The 22,594-nt window shown below is 53.5% G+C and overlaps 1 protein-coding gene across 7 annotated transcripts in view; it reads right to left on the reverse strand.

Moving 5' to 3' along the window:
* Positions 1 to 1,075: 1,075 nt before the first annotated feature.
* The window catches only part of TCOF1 (treacle ribosome biogenesis factor 1), a 38,214-nt gene continuing 16,695 nt past the window's right edge, over positions 1,076 to 22,594 (reverse strand). For 3 of the 7 annotated variants that reach the window (XM_040239576.1, XM_040239574.1, XM_040239572.1), the window contains 14 exons: positions 19,728 to 19,865; positions 19,349 to 19,534; positions 19,015 to 19,221; positions 16,023 to 16,133; positions 11,618 to 11,801; positions 10,242 to 10,378; positions 8,425 to 8,529; positions 7,765 to 8,002; positions 7,195 to 7,277; positions 6,441 to 6,621; positions 3,854 to 4,393; positions 3,112 to 3,209; positions 2,329 to 2,372; positions 1,076 to 1,506 (listed from right to left, as the gene is read on the reverse strand). In XM_040239576.1, the coding sequence (XP_040095510.1) occupies positions 2,346 to 2,372; positions 3,112 to 3,209; positions 3,854 to 4,393; positions 6,441 to 6,621; positions 7,195 to 7,277; positions 7,765 to 8,002; positions 8,425 to 8,529; positions 10,242 to 10,378; positions 11,618 to 11,801; positions 16,023 to 16,133; positions 19,015 to 19,221; positions 19,349 to 19,534; positions 19,728 to 19,865 (2,235 nt within the window). In that variant the 3' untranslated portion in view covers positions 1,076 to 1,506; positions 2,329 to 2,345. Of the gene's footprint in view, positions 1,507 to 2,328; positions 2,373 to 3,111; positions 3,210 to 3,853; positions 4,394 to 6,440; positions 6,622 to 7,194; positions 7,278 to 7,764; positions 8,003 to 8,424; positions 8,530 to 10,241; positions 10,379 to 11,617; positions 11,802 to 16,022; positions 16,134 to 19,014; positions 19,222 to 19,348; positions 19,535 to 19,727; positions 19,866 to 22,594 lie in introns of those variants that run through there. The other 4 variants (XM_040239573.1, XM_040239575.1, XR_005720984.1 and 1 more) reach the window with 4 other exon arrangements.

Genomic DNA, 22,594 nt, shown 5'->3' on the forward strand with positions numbered 1-22,594 from the left:
GTCTGTCTACCCCAAGGGGGTGAACTGAAGACCTTAAATCCTGTGGTCGAGGAGGGAGGTCACAGCCTGGGGAGCCCACACACAGATGCCGGGCTGGGGGGCTACAGTGTTTGGACACAGACCACTTTTCCATGTTTCACACACAGGAATACTTTACTTCCAAGAAGAAGAAACAGGCTCTTGCCCATAATTCTTTAAGCACCAGCTCTTCTGGGTCCAGCTTCTCCTGTCCTCGTTTTTATTTCTATACTAAGAACAGTACAAGTGTAATGACAGATGGCAACAACGCAGGCCCTTGTGTCGGGACCACCAGGGAGTGGGGGCTGTGGAACTGGGGGCCAATGTCCTACTTAAGGGGTGGCCACTGTGCGGCCCCAGCTGCTTGTTGCCAGGAGGAGCACAGGCCTCTGTGGTCACATTTCTGGACTTTCCAAGAGGAGCCCTAAATGAAAAAGTTTATTGAAATCTCTCCATTTCTAAGTCTGAAGACTTGCTAGGGGTCAAAGGAACCCAACAGGAAAATGCTCTGCAGCCTCTGTTCTAGCCAACACACTTAGAGGAAGAGAGGTGACCTGGGAGGGGGTCCTTGCCCAGGGGCCCCCAGTTAAGGGTAGAGTTGGCTGTTACCCTGACTCTCCCAGAACCCCCAGGCTTAGTGCTGTTTCTGCACGGACTCTCACTGTCTCCAGCAGAAGGCTAAAAGCCTTGGACCTTCGCGACCAGAGGTGCTTCACACTGCTCTGGGACCAGGGAAGTGGGCTCCCCCCGATCACCACCATCACAAACTCCTGTGGATGTCACCATGACACATCTTTTGAGTGCCTCCACTTCTTGCCTTCATCAAAGCAGAACCTTTGTAACGTAGCCTGACCATGCCCAAGCTCCCCCTTAGCTTAGATAGCCTTCCACACCCCATCAGGGCCCTTCACTGAGTCTCCTCCTTTGGCAGACAGGGTGTAACTCACCACAGTATCCCAGAGTCTTGATACACCGTCAAGAATAAATCCTGAGCAGATGAGGTCTGTTCATCTCCCAGTGTCAGTAAGACTCTCCCTTCCAAGAATCAATCAATTGCAGAACGTTTGCCCAGAGGCACTGGGAACTTGCACCTTTCCTTCAAGTCTTTTATTTTCTGAGTTCTTACAAAAAAAAAAAAACCCCCATACAAACAAAATAGGAAAAAACTGACAAAAGGAGGACAAAGCCTCAGCATCGGTCGGAGACCGGGGGCTCGAAGGAACCGCAGACTGAGCCTCACTGGGTCTACAGAGCAGAGGCAGAAAGTCTTGAGGCCTCTAGGCATGTTGGGAGCTGAGAAGGGAGGGGCAGGTCACTTAAAAAAATATATATATACTGTACACGTCCATCCATCCGAGGCATCCTGCGTTGGAGAGAATTCAGTGAGCAGACGTCATGGAGCCAGGCAGGCTTCTTCCTCCTCAGACCAGCCTCTCTTCAGGGCTCGCTGGTTTGGCCAGCATGGACATTGCAGCTGGCCATCATCTTCTGGGGAGGGAGGGGAAGTTAAAAATTCAATTCCCACCCTCGCTGGGCAGAGCGAAGAAGCATGGGGCTGGCCACCACTTGGCTAAGAAATCCCTGGGAGAAGGGGATATAAGACTTCCCCAACTTTTTCTCCACCAAGGAGAACAAAATCAAATCAAAAGCTCTCCCCATGCAGGAGAGGAGCATTAACTAACCACGGTGGACACCTGGTGGTGCTGACTGTGTCCCAGGAACTGGGACGAAGGTTCAGAGCTTAGCTTCATTGAAGCCTCACCACCTGCCCAGGCCTGTATCACCCTGTTTACAGCAGGGTGGGGCTCGCTCAGCTAGGCGGAGCACTCCACCCCTTCACCACCACCTGGGAAGCACAGAGCCATCAGAATGGCTTGCTTTGAGTAAAACATGTTCCTTCCCATGAGGAAAGGCCCTTGAATTACAAAATTAGAAAGAAAAGGAGTGACAGTGGCGAAGGAGAGACTGAGCTGTCCCCAACCTCAAGCCTTTCCCTTTTGTACAAGGAGGAAGCATGCCAGTGTGCCCCTCCGCCACAACATCCGAGCAACCCCCACCTCCCCAGCCCCGAGCAGCTCAGTGGAGGTCACTGTCTGGACTCTCCTGGATCTTTCTGACTCTGCAGCTCTGATTCCCGGCATCACCCACTGCCCTTGAGGAACTGAACCCTCTTTCTCCAAAACCCCTTCCCCTCAGGCCCACCCCCGAGGCCCAGTCTCACTCCTGAGGACCACAGTGGGTGCTGGAGCTGACCACTTGCTCTCCCCAGCGAGCAAAGGGTCAGCAGGGGTTCCCAGGCCAGGAGTGTACCTGCCACCCGGCGTCCCTCAGACAGTCTGCTCTGCCGTCTTCTTCTGTGAAGAGAGAAGCAGGAGACGCTGTTGGACCTGAAGTGTCTCCCCACCCACGCCACCCCCACCAGGAAGGGCTATGACAGTTCCCTCCTCAGGCTCTGTGGCTCCCCCAGAACAGATACTGGGGACACACAGATCCTGAGGGTGTGGAGGGTGCCCCCTAAGCCCTGGAGGATGGAGCCCAGGACTCTGCAGCAGCAGATGCTCCGATTTTCTGACCATGGCTGGGGCCCTGCTGGCCATGGTGAGAACCGCATCTGAGTATGAGGAGCTGAGGGCCCCTGGTCAGGCGGTCAGCCCTTGACATGCATGAGGCAGGCCGTGAGTGTTTCTGCCGTGGGGATACTCCGCCAGCTGGGGCACACACATCCAAGGGAACCTTTTCTCTCACCCAGAAACCTGCAACAGCCTAGCTGGTCTCCCGGCCCCAGGGGGGCTTCTCTTTTCTTCACTTGTCATAATAGCCTCCTACCTCACAGGCAAGACAGGGCCGCTCCACGGCTCCCATATGCACAGACCTTGGGCCCCTCAGGTTGGCCCCCACCTCCTAGCTCTTCTCTAGTGTCTCACAATACACAAGCTCCTGTTCGGGACCCTGAGAATGGTAGGGGCACAGGGACTGGCTCTGGCTTACCCTACCCTCTACCCTGACATCCGGAGGCTGGGGCGGATCACATTCACCTGGGGACAGGGTCTGGGTCCCCTTTTCTAGCCCAAGACTCCTTGGGACTCACTCTACCTTTCTCTTCTTTTTCTTCTGTGATGGTGAGCCAGGGTCTTTGGTTGAGGCCTTTTTTGTTTTCTTCTTCTTTTCCTTTTTCTCCTTGTCTTTTTTTTCTAAGGGAAGAAAGTAAAATTGCTAAACAACAGATGTTAATCTTAAGGGTTAGGGTCAAAGTGGGCAGACAGGGCAGGCCTCCAGAGGCCCTAGAGCAGCTCTCTCCTCTCCATGCCCCACACCCTGGGGAGCCATCGAAACACAAGTCTTATGATTTCTGCCCCCATGGAAGCCCTGGACTGTTACCATTTTAACTCACTTTGTAAACTTTCTACACACCAATTTTAAAAAGACACTTTCAACCTGTAAAATGGGAATGAGTGACCACCCATCAGACAGGGCTGGGGTGGGGGTTAAACGTGGCCTGGCTGCACGAGGCCTCCAGCACAGAGTGCAGCAAGGGGCGGCTGCTATCCAGGAGCCTGGACCCCAGGAGCCTCGGCTGCCAGGGCACGTGGCTGTGGCTGCCGTGAGGGAGTACAGGGCTCTGCGAGCGGAACACGCCCTGGAGCTGTGAGCGCCATCCTGGTGGTGGTGGCTCCGCTGCTCCAGGACCTGGTTCCGGCTTTGGCCGTCCTGCTCCCAAGACGAACAAGACATTCTTAGCCCTCTCTGTGCTGGCTGAGGGCCACCTGCCTGAGAGGTGACTGACAGCCCTCAGCAGGACTGGGGAAGTGTGCTCTGGGCTACAGCAGGCACTTACTCTTGTCAGATTTCTTCTTCTCTTTCTTGATCTTAAGGTTGCCGTGGTCTCCTCCGTCACCCTTCGGAGTCCCCAGCTCCCCTCCTGGCTTCTCCTTGGCCCCTTGAGAGCCGGGAGACTCCTTCTCCTTCTTCTCCTTGACGTCACCACTTGCTCTGTCCTTCTTGGATTTCCCTTTGACAGTCCTGGGGGCCTTTTCCGAGGAGACCACATGCTCCCCACCATCTGCAGCTGCCAGCTGCTTCTTCTTCTTGCTCTTGGGGGCCTTGGGGGCTGTCTGGTCTTCGGACAGCTTCCGCTTATGGCCCAGGCGGCCCTTCCGGTTGCCTTCCTTGGCGGTCTCCACGGCCTTCTTCCTCTCCTGCTCCAGCAGCTCTGTGAGCACTTTTGCCACCGAGGCCTGCACCTGCGCCTCGCTCAGGGGCCAGGGCTCACTCAGGAGGCGCTGGGTGATGTTGCTCTGCAGCGCCAGCATGGAGGCCGGGGTACTCCCAGGCCCCTTCCTGGGCTTCTGAGGTGTGGCACCAGCCTCTTTTCTGCCTATGGAGAGAGGACCTGGGGTTATGGACCTGAGAGAATTGGGGACTAGACCTCCAGTGGCATGAAAGCCAAAGGGGTCCAGCATAGACCTGACCTTCTCTGATGCAGTACAGATGGGACCATGGGAACCTGCTGGGTCTCCTGCCCACACCTCTCCTCCTGCTTCTAACTTAGAGCTCTTTTCATGTCTCCTCACGCTGAAAACTCAAGTTCAGGCTGGGGATGGAAATTAACTTCAGCATGTTAATCAAAGGGCTTGTAGTATTAGTTGCTAAGTCGTGTCCAACTCTTTGAGACCCCACGGACTGTAGCCCACCAGGCTTCTCTGTCCATGGGGTTCTCCAGGCAAGAATACTGGAGTGGGTTGCTATTTCCTTCTCCAAAAGGGCTTGTAATCCGCCATCAAATCAAAGAATCTATGGGACAGGATAGACAGCACCTTCCAGTCAGGAGCCCACGGCAGGGAGACAGGATGCCTGGGCCCTGGGTCTGAAAACCAAACTTAGTTCCTCGTTTATAAAATGAGGCATTGGATGAACAACAAATCCCCTCACTGTTCTAAACCACAGATGCATTTAAAAAAAAGCCAAGGTCATGTGGCCATCCAACTTATGCCCACTTGTACGCTGGAAGCCTGCAGCCCTCTGTGGTCAGGGGTCCAGGTGGCTTGGCCTGGGGGTGGGGGGTGCAGGGAATATGCACACGGCGGCTGACTAAGCAGGTTTACTGCCTGCCAGAGCGACTTCTGCTGCAGCCTTTGTTTAGAATTTTCCACGCCTCTGCTCTCCTTTGATAATTGTGTGCTGACTACACGTGTGAAAAAAACCTTCCACAGCCCCCTCTAAAATGTCTCCTTGTCACACCCGCCTCTCACAAAGAGAAGAACACTGGGGAAGAAAATGAGCAATGACTCCTCTTGCTGACCCAGCACTGGGCAAACTGCAGCTAGAGGCCCCAGGACTGGGAGCTGAGTATATGTCCCGGCACTGCCCCAACTTCGCAGGTCCCTTTGGGGTCTCACAGCACAAGAGTGGTGACACCCTGGGCTCTGGGAGGTGCTGGGAGCTTGGCCCTGGCTCCATGTGGAGAGGATAAAGCTGTTCCCTTCAAGGTGCAGTGGGACCTCCAGCAGCTCTGGCTCCAGAGCCCCGGGGGGCTGAGGAGGTGGGCAGAGGGGGGTCCCAGGGCAGAGGGAGGCCCCCTTCAGTCCTCTGGTGCTTCGTGGCAAGAACAGGAGTCAGCTAGAGAAGGGAGCCAAGGAGAGCACACGGTGCCTCAGCAACCCACTTCTCTGCCTCCTGTCTACCACACACCCTAGAATGCCAAGGCCAGGGAACCTTGAGAGCTGGCCCAGGCAGACCCTCTGAGACACCTGTCCCAGAGTGCTGGCACAGTCAGCAGTGGCTGACACCCTAGGCCAGGTGACCTGAGCACTCGAGTCTGCCCTCCAAATACCACGTGGCTTTCTTCTCCACATGTGCCATGTTCTGTATGTGCCACCAATGGACCCACCAACCCCTGCCCTGTACGGTTAAGGCACCGAGGTCCAGAGTCACCATGGGCTTGTCTGAGGCTTCAGAGCATGTCAGTCCTTTGCCCGGGGTCTTCACCATGTGCAGGAGACTTCTTCAAACGTGACCCCATCTTCTGTCTGAGCTATCCCAAGTACGTACACCCTGTACCAGGAGCCCACTTGTTAGGAAGAAAAGTCAACAGGAACAGCTAGAGAGCACCAAGGCCTGCCCTAAAAGTCAAGGTGCACTTCCTCTAAGGTAGGGAGCAGCCTATAGGGTGCACCAGCATCCCTCAGGGCTGGATAACCCGACCTCCGGGTGGCTCTAGACTACAGGAGCCAGACTCTAGGGCACAGGCCCCTGCACTTTTGACGAGCACCTCCAGGCCTGATGTAGCGGTACCAGACCTCACTTGGGGAGGCCCTGCTGGCAGACAGGACCATGTTGGTGGGACTGCTCCTGAGGGAAGCAAAGGGGCTCCTTACCTTGTTCTTCCACATCCTGCTGTGTCCTTCCTGCGGCCCTCAACTCACCTGTTTTAGGGGACATGGTGCCTGCTGCTTGCTGGGGCTCCACTTCCTGCTTGCCCTCTGGGGCATCTCTGGTGGCCGGAGTAGAGGAAACAGAGAGGCTGGTGTCTGGTTTGGGAGTGGCCTTTGAAGTCTTGGAACCAGCTGGAGTCAGCCCAGGGGTCACAAAACCTGAGAGGAGAGACTGAAGAAGCCCAGTGTGAAGAAGCCCAGCAGTGCATGGCCCACTGGAGGGGATCAGCCCCGGGACCCTCAGGCCAGCAGTGCATGGCTCACTGGAGATCAGCCCCGAGACCCTCAGGCCAGCTGGGCAGCGGGCACACAGGCCCTGTGTGCGCACTTCCTGCACTACTATAATTAATACATATTTTAAATGGGCTCATTTAAAAAGGAAACTTATTACTAATTCAAACAGAAAAGCACTAGCACTTGCCACATAAAGATGATAATCTTAAAAGAAATCCCATCTGTTATCTGTTAGAGAATGTTTTCATCTGGAAATCACCTAAAATCAAGGTAAACCTCTTCTATAGACTCCAAGAGTCTGCTTCTCACAGCTTTATGCTGAAGTGGGACCTCAGGAGAGGAGCTGTGCAGACAGGACCCTGCCCAGGGCCCCTGGAAAGAGGACGGGCCTGGTCCCAGACCCATGACCCAGGGCATGGCCTCAGCCTACAACTGCATGGTAGGTGAGAGCCTGGCCTGGGGCTCCCACATCAAGGCTCCTGAGACTGCCAGCCCCTTCGCTTGCAGTTACCTGGGAAGGTGCCACCACCTCGTCGTCACTGGACTCTGTTGTGGTCTCTTCCACCAAGGTCTCCCTCCTGGAGGGGGCTGAGCCTACAGGAGAAGCACAGGTAACTGTTGGGAACCCCAGGTTTCTTTCTTCTGCCCACTGGACAGGCCAGAGCGCTCCGGGAGCAGGAGGGCCCCGAGGTGTCCTGTCCCTGTTTATGTGCCCCCACCCTGATCTAAGTCATCATCTGCCCCTCATTGATCCCTTCCATGATCTATTGCTATTCGCAGCGTTTCCAGTGAGACACCTGCATGCCCAAACCTTCTAATCCCTAAGAGAGGTATGGTCCTGGGAATCTGGGGATCAGTTAGGGAAGCCTGATCCCAAAAGGTTGGGCATGGCCAAACAGTCAAGTAAAAAGGTTGTTCATGTCATGCGGACCAATTTGGTCATGGGGTTGTGTAGCTGGGTAAACTGAGGTCCTGCATGAGATGCCTAGGTCAAAGTCATAGAACATGGGCAGCTACAGAGCAGAGATCTGAGCCCAGGGCTCCACCAGGCCCTCCCGCATTTCCCTCCCAGGAGCCTCACCTGGCCTGTGGGCTGACGGGGCCGCCTGGGACCCCTTGGCATCGTCCTCGCTTCCCGAAGAGCTGCTGTTGCTTTCATCTGAGGTTGCAGGGGCCTTGGCTGTGGGGTGCCCCGAGGGAGTGGCTGTGGCCCGCTGAGCTGCAGGAACCTCAGGCTTTCTGAGCTTGTTGGCCATTCTGACCTGGGTAGGGGTGCTCTGGGGACTTGCTGTGGAGAGTGTTCCCACAGCACTGTCAGTCTGATTTGGGGAAAGGAGAGAGAATGGAAAGGGAAAATAAGATCTGGTGCTTACTGAATACCTCAGGGAAGGGCCAGGTACCACTAGAAGCTTCACAAACAGGCCCCATTTAATTCTCCCACCACTCTCTAGGATGGGCAGTTGGAGACTCCCTGGCAGTGATTAGGACTCCAGGATTTCACTGCTGAGGGCCTGGGTTCAATCCCTGGTTGAAGAACTAAGATCCCTTAAAAAAAAAAAGTTTTGGTGGGGGCGCATGCACAGTAGAAGCCTGGGAAGGTAAATGAGCATGCTGAGGTAACGGGGTAGCTAAATGCCGGTGCTGGGACTTGGGCCCCTGCCTGTACCCTGCCTTTTATCTCCTGTGTCTCTGAACACTATTCCCTCCAGGGTGAGGCCTGGCCCCCAACTCCCCAGCTCACCCCACTTGAAGACGGGGTCTTGGCAGCAGGAGGCTGGGCCTCACTGGCTTTCTGGGCAAGAACCTTCAGGGCAGCCTGCGTCAGCGGGAGGTTCCTCTTGGTCACCTGTGAAAGGCAAAGGTGAGGAGCCAGCCTGGCTCCATGCAGACAGGACCCTGCCCAGGGCCCCCAGAAAGAGGATGGGCCCAGACTCATGACCCAGGGGCTGGCCTCAGCCTAAGATTGCATGGGTGGGTGAGAGCCTGGCCTGGGGCTCCCAGGTTCTTGGCATGCCATCTAGGCCACACCCTGGTCACATCCTACCTGGCTGGGGTGGGAGGGGACCTGTAGCTGCCAGAGGAACCTGGAGGTGGAGTGGAGGGCTGAGGGGTGGTCGAAGGGGTACTGCCACTGACTGGGCAGAAAATAAGGTAATAGTATCCTTCTCATAGGATCCACAGACAGCTCCCAGCCCAGGGAAGGGAAGGGGCTCAGGCCCCCCGAGGCCCCACCACTGAGTCTGAGCCTCTAGACCAGCGGCTACAGCAGATTCCTCAACAGGCTCCCTGGGGCCGCTCCTGTTTCCCACATCTGCCAGCAGCCAAGGAGAGAACGGAACGAGGACTGGGTGTGATCCCTCGCCAAAACCTCCAGGCCCCCTTTAGCCCTCACCATGGGCCGTGAAGCCTGGCCCCTCTGCCCCTGCTCCCCGACCTTCTCCCAGCTCTCACACCCCCAAGCGCTCCCCCAGAGGCTTCTGCGCCTGGGTCTCCCTGCTTGGAGGGCTCCCCAGCTTGCCCAGACCTGGTTGCTTCTCCGGCCCCAGCATCGCCTCCTCTGAGAGGCCACCCTGGCCTATCCTTTCTAAGGCAAGTCATCCTACTGTTTCTTGCTTACATCGATACTACACCCTTCAAAGCACCCACCAGTTGGTGAGTACTTTAACTCTTGGTCTCCTTGCTTAATGGCTGTCCCCCACCTTGGGAACTCCATGAGGGCAGGGCCCCTCCCTGTCTTCTTCCTGCCGTACCCCCAGTTCCTAGCATGGACAGATGCTCAGCACCATCTGCTGGCTGAAAGGCCAAATGGATGCAGGTTGGTGGGTGCAGTGACCACAACCCAGCCACCCACTCAGCAACCATGCTCCCAGGAAGCTCTTTTTGCGTTAGAGGTCGTGATGAGCCCCAATGAGTGGAGGTGCCCAAGTCCTGCTTTGGCCTATCCAGCTCTCACTCCTGCCATCTCAGGAAAAAAGGGGGCGGGTGCAAGCGCTTGGGAAAACAAACGGCTATGGCCCCACGAGCAATAGGCCCCAGAAACAATGAACTAGGATCTAGGAGCCCTGGGTTCCAACCCTGCCTGATCCGGGAAGCGTCTTGACGCTCTTGCTGAGGGCGTGGTGCTCAGCTTCATCGTTTGAACAATGAGCCATTAACTCTCCCCTGCTTGGCTTTTAGGTTCCAGCAAGGACCAAAGAAATAAAAATGCACTGAAAATAGTGAAGGCTAGGAAGAACACTACTGGTCACTATGATGAACATTAACAAAGGGCAACTTTTGTTCACGGCAAACCGTGAGAGAAAAATCAAACCAAAAGCCTGGTATTGTTGGAGAAGCTGCTAGAGTCGTGCTGGTTCTGCCCGGCGGGCCACGTGCCAGAGGATGCTTCCTGACCTTCAGGGGCACGGATCAGGGCTATGGCCAGGCCAGGAAAGGCCCTGGCTTCCACGGGTGGGTGAGAGCAACTACAATGCCACCCAGCAACCCTGAGGGAAAGTGGTGTTGAGCAGGGGCCCCTCAGCCCACTGGCCCGGCAGCGCCCCCTTGCCCACCAGGTACCTGAGTGGCTGAGGCCTCCTGCTTCTTGCCTTCAGACCCCTGACTTGTGTCCTCACTGCTGGGAGCCCCCACCACACTGGCTCTGGGGGCCGCCTTTGGAGGTGCTGTGGGCACAGTCACCACGCTGGTCCTAGTGGCTGAGATGGAGGGGGAGGGGGTATGTCAGGGCAGAGAAGCCCTGTGGCCTCCCCCAAGCAGAAAAACCCGCTCTATCAGCCCATCCTGGGAACCTTGTGCAGTGCCCAGGGCCCATGTGGGAGAAGCCCCTTAAACCCCCTCCCAAGCCTTCCAGGCAGGAGCGGCCCCTGTCTCCATGTTTTATAAGGGGATGAGACGGCAGCTGTGGGCAACACCCCAGGCCTCTTCCTTAGCCCCTCCCCACCTGCAGTCCCACTCGCTGGCTAAGCTGCTCCTCCTGAATGACAGGCAGAGCACTGGGGCCAAACACGACTCTGCACATTTAAAACCCTCTCTCTCAGAAAAGCCGTGGTCATGTGCAGAGGCTCAATCACATGTGTTCACTGCAGCACTATTTGTAACAGCCCAACACCCCAAATAAAACCCTTAGCTTCCTCCAACTCGACACTGGCTGAAAAAACTGCAGGATTCCCAGGTGACCACTCTGTAGCCAGCGGGGATCACGCTGTGACTATGGAACGTTACAACATGTCAAGATTACTGAGCATATGTACAGTATGGTCTCACTAAAAATACACACTGTACCTTTGGTTTTTGTAAAGTTAATAGCTGTAAAATGTTAACAGTGATTATTTTGGATAGTGGGATTACAAGCGATGCTTTTTCTTTTGTGCTAATCTGCATTTCTTAATAAACCCGCCAAGATCAGGTATTAATATCATCAAAAAGTGTTCTGGTAACAACAATGATAATGATTACCCATTTTCTTGCTATCACTGTCAGAATCACAGATCGTAAAAGTCAAAAGAAAACCCAGATCTGGTTCTGTCTCCAGGAATTCCTCCCTACACCTCTCTGTTTAGGGATTACTCGATCTCCTTCACATGCCACCAGGAATGAAAGGCTCACTACCCTGCAGCCCTCTCCAAGTTTAGTCAGCCAGCTGTTACAAGGCTCCTCCTGAACTACAAACCTGGTCAATGCAGCTTCGAGTCTCTAGTCTAGGTTCTACCTTTTGCAGCCCGCACAGAGAGGCCCTGGCACAGTTATTGCTCAAGCCAGATCCTCATGGGGATGAGCCAACATAGGGTCGAGACCTTGCCCTAAGCCCCTCCAGACCAACTACTTGCTGAGACTCAGCCAGTGTCTTCTCCCTTTGGCACCTCAATGGATGTGTGTGTGTACACGTCTGGCAGCTGCAGCCAGGGAGTCAGCCCTGCAGGGTGGCCCGTGCTCACCAGGAGTCGGGCACTGTGTAGCGGGGATCACGTCCTCGTCCTCGCTCTCAGAGGAGCTCCTGGCTGTGCTCTCCGAGGCCTGAGCCTTCCTCGGGGTGCCTGTAGCCTGCGCTTGGGTGGGGGTAGCAGCTGGGCTAGCTGGACTACGATTAGGGTCGACAAAAATCAGAGGGGGTTTAATCACCTTGAAAAACAAAAACAAAACACATCCCCCCAGTGATTAACAGCTTGGCCAGGGGAAAGGGAAGGTGGGTAGGGGAGGGTGTTAAAAGGCAAGGGTTCCAGAGAGCTCCCAAGGCTCTGCCAGCTCACTCCCAGCCCAGGCACCCGCCAAGACATTGCACAGCTCCTCAGAGCTCATAGGAGCCCACCCGACCCTCAGAGGAACCCCTGAGATCAACAGTATCAGCTCCATCATACAGATGGGAAAACCACAAGTCCTGAGGGGAGGGAGAGTTGCCCAAGGTCACACAGCCTAACTGAAGCCGAGTCAGGCCCAGAACATGGAGGTCAGCCTCCTTCCCCTCGCTGATTTCAGAGACACACATTCGCTGTGCGGGGCGCTCTGAGCAATGACCCGCCAGCTGCCTGACAGTTCGCTAGGGGGCTGCTCACTGTCTAGTTGCCCCCATGCCCGGGACTCTGATGCTGTCTCCTGCCAGGACACAGGAACGTGGCCCAAACTACACGGGCCCAGGACCTTCAACAAGTTAACTGCTCAGGGAAAACCAACTAAGACTAAAGTGACCCAATGTAGCTGGTGGCCCTTACCTAGATTCCTATTTGACCAGATACAGAAAACGTCATAAGGCAACTGGGGAAATGGGGACGCTGACTAGGTGGGCCAATTTTTTAGTGATTGTGCTTTAAAAAAAAAAAACAAAAACAGTGGTGTTGGGGAAGAGAGTGAAGATGTGGATGTACCAAGACTGATCACAAGTCCAGAACTACCAAAGCTGGGATGGTGACTGGCGACTCTACCCTGTTCTAGCTTGGGGCATGCTCTGCATTTTCCAGTAAGACACCGAAAAAAAGAGAGAAAAAAGTAACACTCCTTGTGGACTCTTGGCAGACGTCTGGGAACCACAGCTCCAGTGAACATGCCCACTGCCTAGAAGGACACCTGGGGAGCCTACGTTCCAGTCCCCAGAGAGCTGACCTGATCTGAGTTCTGCCCCCATCCCCCTGACCCCACAGGGAGATGGAGGGCAGCAGGAGAGCAGAAGGGAGCTGCCCATGGCTATGGTCTGGAACCCAGGTCTCTGCCTACCCCACTGGGCCTGACTCCGCGTCCTCCAGGGTGCTGTGGGAAAGGCAACATGAAACGGAAAGCAGAAAGGGGCCCGCCCGAGGGGGAAGCTCTGCCGGGCCCGGGCCCTGCCTACCCCTGCCAAACAGCCTCCCCCACAGCCGCTCTGATCTGCCACTTCCAGAGACTTCCTTCCCACATGATGAAAGAGAGAAGGATGGAAGTGGGAGAAGGCTTTCAGTTGAGGGAGGGGGGATCTATATATATGTGAGAAGACAGAGGAACAGATTGTCGGGGACGAAGAGAGGCAGCGAACCCACTGAGGCAAACAATAGCGTCTGGGATATTAAAAGCAGCTCCGCAGCAGAAGCCTCCGCCCTGCTCTACCTGCCCACGCTGCCTGCCGTGCCTCTGAGCTGGGGTGGGGCAGGGCGGAGGGGCCGGGGCCCATGGAGCCCTGGATGGGAGAGGAAGGTTCAAAGGTGGGGTACATGGGACACACTTCTGACCCCATCTCTGCCACGAGCTCACCGTGTGGCCCAGCCCCTGAGATTCGTGAGCCTCACTCTCCCACCTTCTGGAAGGGCTCTTAGTAACCCAGTCTGGGCTCTCTCACCAAAGAGCTTCTGGTCTGCTTTGGAAACCATAAAGCATGATACACATGGGGTAACAAGGACCTTCTTTCTCGGGTGGGTCAGGAAAGACTCACTGGAAGCGGAAGCAGCCTCAACACCTGGCTGGACCTCCACTCCGCCCCCTGTAGGTGCTGGGCAGCGAGGGCCCAGAGGGAACACACAGGATCTCTTTCTATTGCAGGGGTCAATGCCTGTAGGACCAAACCCAGTGGCCTTCTAGAAGTAACAGCTGAGTGCATCACAAGAGTACCCTCATTCAGGTCATTGCAGTCGGGCGGGGGGTGGGGGAGTGGATTGGCCTAGACTGCTGACCCCGGGGACAAGGGACACAAACACGAGGGGACCAGAGCTCTGGATGGCAGCACTTCTCTGAGGCCTCTCCCAGAAGTGTCTGGAGCTGGTAGCACATCCTAGACCCACATGTGAGGGAGCTGAAAAATCCCACTCCTGGGCATGTGGCCCAGAGCCTCCATGGTTCACCAGCCTTCAGGGAGTCTCACCCCAGGGGTTGAGAGTGCCAGTGGCCTCACCCAGGGTAACCAGCAAACTGGTATCAGAGCCAGGACTGGAAGCTGGTCCTCCAAGCACCAGACAGGGACTTCGAGGACCAGCCATGCTAGACTTTAGATCTTTAACTCCTTAATTTCAGCTTCTTAGAGGCCTCTTCTTTCTTTCCAACTCAACCTGGAACTCTAAAGGCAAGGCTTTGTCTGTTAAAATTTGGTACCTACCCTAGGCCCTAGCACAGACTCTGGCCTGGGATTAATGCCTATACAACAGGGCTAAGCCACGCAGGGACCATCCCCTGATCTGTCTTTGAGAGGTAAGCCCAACTCCTGCAGTGGGGGAGACTGAGGCACAGTGAGGGGACCTGGGAATGGACCCACAGCCCCTCTGCCTCCCAGCCTGGGGCTCTGCCCACCACCCTGGTATCAATCCCTTACTCTCAGTGATGGGCTAATAATAAAAACAGTGAAACTCATCAGTAGAGAAGTGCTTGATAAATGCATAATAACAATAATAATCATAATTAGAGAGCTGGGGATTAAGGAGCTAAAATACCCTAAAGTTGGGAGGAGGCTGCAGCTCCCCTGGGCTATGCCGGCTTCCCTGAATCCTTCTGGGGAATGCTCAAAGTGCTGATTTTTTTTTTCCTTTTTCTTTTCTAACAGGGACTCCAAAACCTTGAGGACTAACGTACCAATTAAATGGTTCAGTTTAAGCATGATGTTCATTTTAATTGTGTTAGTCTGCCCCCGCAGAGAAGGGAGAAGCAGCCCCCTCCTTCCCAGCTGTTTAGATCCTGCACAGAGGAGGCGGGCTCCAAAAGGCTCCACGGAGAGCCCAAGGGCAGGGCCCGAGCCCCGCTGTCTTCCTGCCACAGGGAGGGGAGTGTCAGGGCAGGGCCAGGGAGCGAGCAGAGTACGGACAGCCTGGGTTCTGACACCAGGTCTGTCCCCTTATGACAGCCATGTGACACCAGGGCAGCTTGTCCAACTTCTCTGGCCTTATTCCTTCCTCCTCAAAATGGTAATAAAAGAAGCACCTTTCCTCATAGGGCTGGTCTGGGGATTAAACAGAAAAATGAAAATATGGGGACTAGCATAGTCCTTGGCACTCAGGAAGTGGCCAACGGTAGATGGAGTTGTTCACAGTTACTCTTCTAATCTAGGCTATTAAAGGAGAGAAAGACAGTGAGCACCCCAATACCATGGGTGTGCATGACACCTGACCCTATTAATGGACTAATCAGTGTATGATATGATATTTAAGGGGAGCTGGATAGGGAGACCCCACTCATCTGACAGTTGGGAACTCCGGCATCTCTGAAGGGCCTGGCAGAAGCTTCTAGTACCTTGGGGCTAGGGGAGGACAGAGGGCAATGCCGGCTGTGGGAAAGGCCTGGGGCTCACACAGAAACTCAGACTCCTGCCAGGTGAACGCCAGCAAGCCTCTGGAGCTGGGGAGATGGGGGGCTTGGTTCCGCCCTCAGGGGTGGAGCCAGGGGAGGATGGCTGGCAGTGTGTGGAGATGGGCCGTAGCTTCCTGAGCGAGGTCTAGGACCAGGCCCGCGGGGCTCTGACAGAGTCCCAACAGGAAGTGGGGTACACACGGAACCAGGGGCCAGTGCCTGCCTCTTCCTGGGCTTCTTAGGGGTCATAAGAATTTGGGGAGATCACTCCAGCTTGTTGGGCCTTGATTCCTGACACAGCACGTGCCTCTCGTAGTAACAGGCCCTCCCCGTCAGGTGGCATGCTGTGTACCTGCTCCTCGGGGCTGTGGGAGCCAACTCTGACCCTCCATTGGCAGGCTCTGCTACCTGCCTCCCAGAGTTATTGTGGAGATCAAAGTGTTAAAAAAAAAAAAAAAAAAAAGAGAGCGAGCTTGGGAAATGGGGAAGCGCTGTAAGTGGGACAGACCTGCCCCTCCCCATGCCCCTGCCCGCCGCCGCACCTGCCGTCTCCCAGGCGCATCTGCCCAGCTCTTAGCCTAAGTGCCCTTAGGGACAGGGCCGGCCTACCTGGCTTGGCGTCAGGTCCTCATCACTGCTGGTTGAGGACTCCTCTGCTTTCTTCTCCAGGGAGGCTGGGGCCAGGGTCTTGCTTGTGGCAGTTTTGGAGCTACCCTCCTTCTGACGGGACAAGAACATGGTGGGCAAGGGGGCGTTTGTTAGCTGAGAGGAAGCACAACTGAGAGACCGAGCAACGAGGCTCACTCTCCCAGGAAGATAGCATGACCCCCTGGACACACAGTGTGTGTGGCGGGGTAGCCAGCATGCCCCACAGACATCGGGAACACAGGCCTCCACGCTGCCGATCCTTCCTCCAGGGCTGACTCCAACCGTGAAAGGGATGTGTGAGTCAGGCACTACTAAAACCCGAGGGCTGGCATGCTGCTGGCTAGGCGTCTGAATGAGAGGTGACAGCCGCCCAGGACAAGGTGGCAGGGGTGAGCCAGGGGCCCCAGCACAGCTCACATCTGGCTGTCACATCCCCAGCTAAAAGCAGGAGCCAGCTGAGAGCAGTTCAACCAGCTGTTATCCTCTCCAGCCAGCCCAAGACTAAACGAGGGGGGCTGGCTGGTGATGGCAGTCAGGAGCCAGGGGAGGACCTAGAGCAGGGACTAAACTGAAAGGTGCTGGTGGCGGAGGGGAGCCCGGCCAGGGCGGAGGGCAGCTCTGCGCCTCCCTATTGGTGTGAAGGTCCAGTTTTTATTACTCAGAAAAGCAGGACCCACACTGCTGGGGCCTCCAGCTTCTTGAACCCACCTGCCAATGCAGGAGACTTAAGAGACGTGGGTTTGATCCTTGGGTCGGGAAGGTCCATTGGAGGAGGGCATGGAGCCCACTCTGGTATCCTTGCCTGGAGAATCCCATGGACAGAGGACAGAGGAGGCTGGTGGGCTACAGTCCATAGCATTGCAAAGAGTCGGACACGACTGAGCGACTTAGCACGCACAGAATTAATCCATTATTTATTTGGCTATACTGGGTCTTAGTTGCTGCATGTGGGATCTAGTTCCCTGACCACAGGTTGAACCCAGGCCCCAGCACTGGAAGCACAGAGTCTTAGCCACTAGACCACCAGTGAAGTCCCTGGAGCCTCCAATTTCTCAAGAAAAGCTAGAAGATCCTGATTTGGGCATGTACTTCCCAATTTTCCACTGGGTCAACTACAGTGCACACTGCAACAGCCAAGTCCCCGCGTCTTCCTTGCTAACACAACCCTGTCTCTGTTCTGGCGGCCCCCACCACAGGCTTTGGAGAGGGTGGCCCTTTTGTCCCAGCCAATCTCGGGAATTGCAGGCCCCGCATCAGTGAGTGACTTTTTTTTTTGTGGGGGGAGGGGATGGCCGAGGACAGGTAGAACACATGCCTGAGAGGTCAAGGAGCTAAGTGGAGGGGAAGTAAACTGGGGGATTTTCTCTTTAGGAGATGCTGCAGCCCTGCCATTCCAATGAGGCAGATGAGGCACAGAGAGAGAAGAGATCTGTCAGCAATGATGCAAAGCTGAAGGGACCACCTTCACAGGAGCCCCACCATGAGACTTCATGCCCTTAAGAACCAACCCCCTTAAGAACCATCTGAGCTCTTGTGAAGTAGCTCTTATCTTCTCTTGCAGATTAAGATGTCCTGACTGATACAATAACCTGATTAAAACTTTACAAAAAGCATCACGGTCCAAAACATGGCTAGGACCCTTGTGTCTCACTCTGGCATTTATGCTCCTATAGATATTATTGGTAATAAGCAACTGGAAGTGACTGCTGCCTGCAGGACAGCTGGCCTTTGCCGAGCCCATCGGACTTCACAACCCCCCTCCTTTCCACACTCTCCCATCTCCTCCCTGGGGAGCCTGTCTCCACTTTAGTGTCTAGCGAACCCCTTTAGTGTCAGCTCAATCATCTCATCCACCCTCTCAGACACTCATTTTCCCAGCTCCATCAGAAGGAGCACTACCAGAACATGCTCCAGTAACCCCATCACCTTGTCTCGCCCTACAGACTACAAGTTCCTTGAGGGCAGGGTCAACGTCTTTCATGCCTTCATCTCTATCAACAAGACAGCATGCTCAGTAGTTGATCTGCTACACTGAAGGCAGAGAGGTTAGTGCTATGAGCACTTACACCTCTTGGTGCTTATTTACTTGTGAAGAAAACACAAATCTAGGAGGGATTAGAGCTCAACCTGGAGCAGGGATTCCCAGCTTCCCTTACGGAATGAAAGATCTAGCCACACATGTCCATCAGGTCACAACTGGCTGGAGCCGAGAGGGACCATCTTTCTAGTTTTCCCTTGTTGCCACCACTCCCTCAGTCTCTCCTGACACCAAGGCTTCATGTCAGCTGCCATCTATCACCTCCACTAGGCCTGCACCACTCAAGTAATTTCCACCACATGTCTGAGCCCTGTGAGGCCTGGAGTCTGTCACCCTGAACTATAGGTTGTAGCCACTCCTACAAGCAGACAGAGGAAAAATCATCCAGATAAAAGTTGGGTCATAATTCCTTCTCTCTCCCCACTCCCCAGGCTTCACACTGAGCTAGAAGAAGAACTCTCCCTGAGAGATACACATACCAACGGGAGGCCCCAGGCCCCATTGTCTACAGGACGACAGGGTGAGAGATTTGGCTTCCTCCCACTCCCCAGGGCCTCATGGTACCTACACCACATCGAAGCCCCCTCCTGGTTCTCTGGGACATCCTTGAGGGCCTGGCCTGGCCTCCCATGGGGCGGGTGGGGCCCATGTGTATCGTGGAGGCCTTGGTAGATATGGGAGTACCAAAGCCACCTTTTACTGGGGAGGCCCTGGTTTGGCGCGAGGCAGGGGTTGTTTACAGGAGGTTTTACCTAAGGAAACATGGGGGACAGCCTCTGGGGGAAAGGTCCCTGGGGGCAGAGCTTAAATCTGGTCTTGCTTCTTCACCTGGCCCTGAACCCAAGTTGTGACGCGGGAGTAGGTGGCGGAAGCTTGGAGGCCTGGCACCACAGCTGCTTCCTCGGGAGGCCTCACCTGGGCTGGAGGTGCAGCTGCTGGCGCGTCCCCATCACTGTCCGACTCCTCCTCGCTGCTGCTCTCTGAGTCCTCCTCCTGCCTCCTGGCCTGGGCGGCTGGGGGTACTGCCTTCCCAGGGGGTACCGGGGCAGCCCCTTTCTTGGGGGACGCCTTGGTGGGGGTTGAGGCAGTTCTGACCTGGGGGGTCTTTCCTGAGGGCTTCGCCTGGAGTGAGAGAAACAGGATGAGGGAAGGGGGGGATGGGAGATGGCCGGGCACATGCAGCTGTGCTGTGGGCGGCTCCTGGCCCAGAGGACAAGCACGGGCTGCTCTCCGCCCCCCGGGGCCTCACCTGAGGAGGTGCCTCTCCCTCACTGTCCGACTCCTCCTCACTGCTCTCAGAGTCCTCCTGTGAGCCCCTGACAGGCCCCGGCTGGGCCTGGGCTGCTGCAGCCGCTGCCTTCCCCACAGCCGGCACGGACACGTGGCCGCTCCCAGAGACGGCGCTGCTCTGGGGGGCTCTCGCTGGTGGTGTTACCTGAATCGGGAGGAGGGAATGGTATTGAGGAAGGAAGAGGAAAGAACGGCTCCCTTTAGGTGAAACCCCACCCAGGGCATGGTTCTGGGGAGGTCACTCCCACCTGTGCAGGACCCTTGTCTAGGCTAGGGCCATTGCTTGGTCCTCCCCTCCACTCCACCCCGGCACCTCTTTCAGCTCTGGTCCTACTTGCCTTGGCTGGGGACCCCACTTTGGCTTGAGCAACAGCAAGGCCCCCCTTTCCAGGAGCTGGTGCTGCCGCTTTGGCTGAAGCCACTCTGGGAGCAGGAGGGTTGGCTTTGGTCTGAGGGGTTTTCACTGAAGTCTTCACCTGGAAGGAGAAAAGGGAATTAATTACGTAAAGGATGTAAGCAGTTAGCCAAGAATGCCGATTCTGAAGTCAGATGCGAGTCTGGATTCTGACTCCTCCAATAACACCTGTATGAACCTGGGCAAATCATGTGACGTCACTAAGCCTCACTTTCTTCCTCTGTAAAATGGGAATGAGGAAGGGTGAGGATGAAATGGGAGATATTCATAGTGTTTAACACAGTGCTGGCACACAATTAAGCACTCAAACTCATTACTGTTGTGAGCACTTTTTCTTCAAGTTAGCTAAGCGTAAGACTACCCTGAACAAAGGGTTTCCAGGCTCCCTTTCAGCTAGGCGGTCATGTGATTAGCTAATGAATGTAAGTCAAGCATACACTTGATGTAGGAGATGTGTCTTCTTCCTTCCTGCTGCCTGGAATACTGAGGCAATAGCTGGAGCTCAAGTAGCCATCTTAGTCTATCAGGTAGAAGCCAGGTACTCAGGATGGCAGAACAAAAGGAAGACCATTGTTGTCTGAGGTTTTCTCCAGCTTAACCTAACCTTAACTGATGTCCAAGGAATCCCCTAAAAGTTTATCAGTGTCTCCAGCAAATACAGACCTAGAAACTCAAGAGCAACAAAGAGCAAAATCCTTAACAAAAGTGTGAAAGGAAAGTTTGCTAATGTGAAATAGGATGAGGGATTTGGCAGCATCTCAAGGACCACCTCATTCAGAGATGTCATCTGAGCAGAGATATGCCCCATAACTTAGCTTCCCTCATTTTCATAAGACCAAGTGAAATTAACATTATTGAATTGAACAAAGAAACCAGTCTAAAGCATAGCCTATGTGTGATGAAGAAAGGGGGCTAATCAGCACAGAACTCAAATTATCAGAGGGGAGTAATGTCTTTGACATAGACTTACAAAAACAAAAGACCATGTCTAAGTTGCCCTAACAAGTCAGTTAGTTTAAAAGGATTGAAATCACACAAAATATATTCTATAGCCACAACAGAATTAAATTAAAAATCATCAACAAAAACAAATCTGTATTAATTCCATACATTTAGAAATTAGCCCACCCCTTTTTTTTCCTGGTGTGTGGCCACATTGCATAACATGTGAGATCTTAGTTCCTTAACCTGGGATTGAACCAGCCTCCCTGCAGTGGAAGCACACAGTTTTAACCACTGGACTGCCAGGGAAGTCCCTCAACGCACTTCTTTTTTAAGACATTTACTGGGCTGCACTGCATCTCAGTTGCCGCATGGAGGATCTAGTTCCTTGACCAAGGACTGAACCCAAGTTCCCTGCATTGGGAGTGTAGAGTCCAGCCACTGGACCACCAGGGAAGTCCCCAACCCACTTCTTAATAATCCATGGCTCAAAGAATAAAAAATACAGTACTTTAAAATTCATGGGACAAAGCTAATACAGTCCTCAGAGGGAAATTTATTGTGTTAAATGTTTAAATTAGAAAGAAAAATCTAATATTAAACGAAACAAATCTAAGATTCCATCTTAAAAGGCTAGAAAAGGAAGAGCAAATCAAACTCAAAGTAAGGGAAGAAATAATAAAGATCATTGGAAATTAATGAAATAGAAAACAGGAAAATAAGAAGAAAAAAAAAAAAATCAATGAAGCCAAAAGTTATTCCTTTGGAAAGAATGAAATTTGTAATTCTTTAGTTAAAGTGATCAAGTAATAGGACAGAAGACACAAATTACCAAAAATTATGGAAGAAAGCAGGACATCACCATAGATCCTATGGATATTAAAAGGATATAGAGGAATATTATGAACAAATTTAAGCTAATCAACTACACAACTGAGATGAAAATGGACAAGTTTCTACAATGGCACAAAGTATTAACTGTGCACAGAGTATTAAAAGGTACAAAATATAAACTAATTCAAGAAGAAAAAATGAATACACCAACATCAATTAGAGAAACTGACCGAGCCATTAGAAATCCTCACCCACACACACAAAGAGGCCAGGCCCAGATGGCTTTACTTATGGATCTGAATTGCACTGGGAAAAGAAACAGTACCAGTGGAACACAAACTCTGAGAAGAGAGGTTTTACGAGGCAGGGTCACACAACACCAAAGCCAGGCAAGACATCACAAGGAAACTGCAGACCGACCTTCTTTGTGAACACAAGACACAGAAATCTTCACAAATGATTCGCAAACCAAACTCGGCAACAAATACAAAGGAGAATGCACTCTGACCAAGATGGATTTATTCCAAGAACGAAAGACTGATTTAATACCCCCAAAACAACTAACGTCATACATATTAACAAAGAAAAAAAAATCACTTTCATAAAGAAAAAGCACTTGACAAAAATCTAACTCCAATTCATGATAAGAACTCTCAACAAATTAGAAATAGAAGGAAACTTCCTCAATCTGATCAGAAGCATCTATGAAAACCTTACAGCTAACATCACACAACAGAATGCTTTACTTTTAAGATTAAAAATAAGACAAGGATGTCTGCTCTCACCACCACTATTCAACACTTTACCGGAGGTTCTAGCCAGTCCAATAAGGCAAGAAAAAGAAATAAAAGCTACCTAGATTAGAAAGGAAAAAGTAAAACTGTCCTTAATTTGAAGGCATGATCTATATATAGAAAATCCTAAGGAATCTACAAAAGTCACTAGAACCGATAATCAAGTATAACAATGTCACAGGACATAAGATCATATACATCACAAATTCAGGCCCAGAAG

Source organism: Oryx dammah, unplaced genomic scaffold, assembly GCF_014754425.2.
Source record: "Oryx dammah isolate SB20612 unplaced genomic scaffold, SCBI_Odam_1.1 HiC_scaffold_5, whole genome shotgun sequence".
NCBI classification, from domain to species: Eukaryota; Metazoa; Chordata; class Mammalia; order Artiodactyla; family Bovidae; genus Oryx; species Oryx dammah.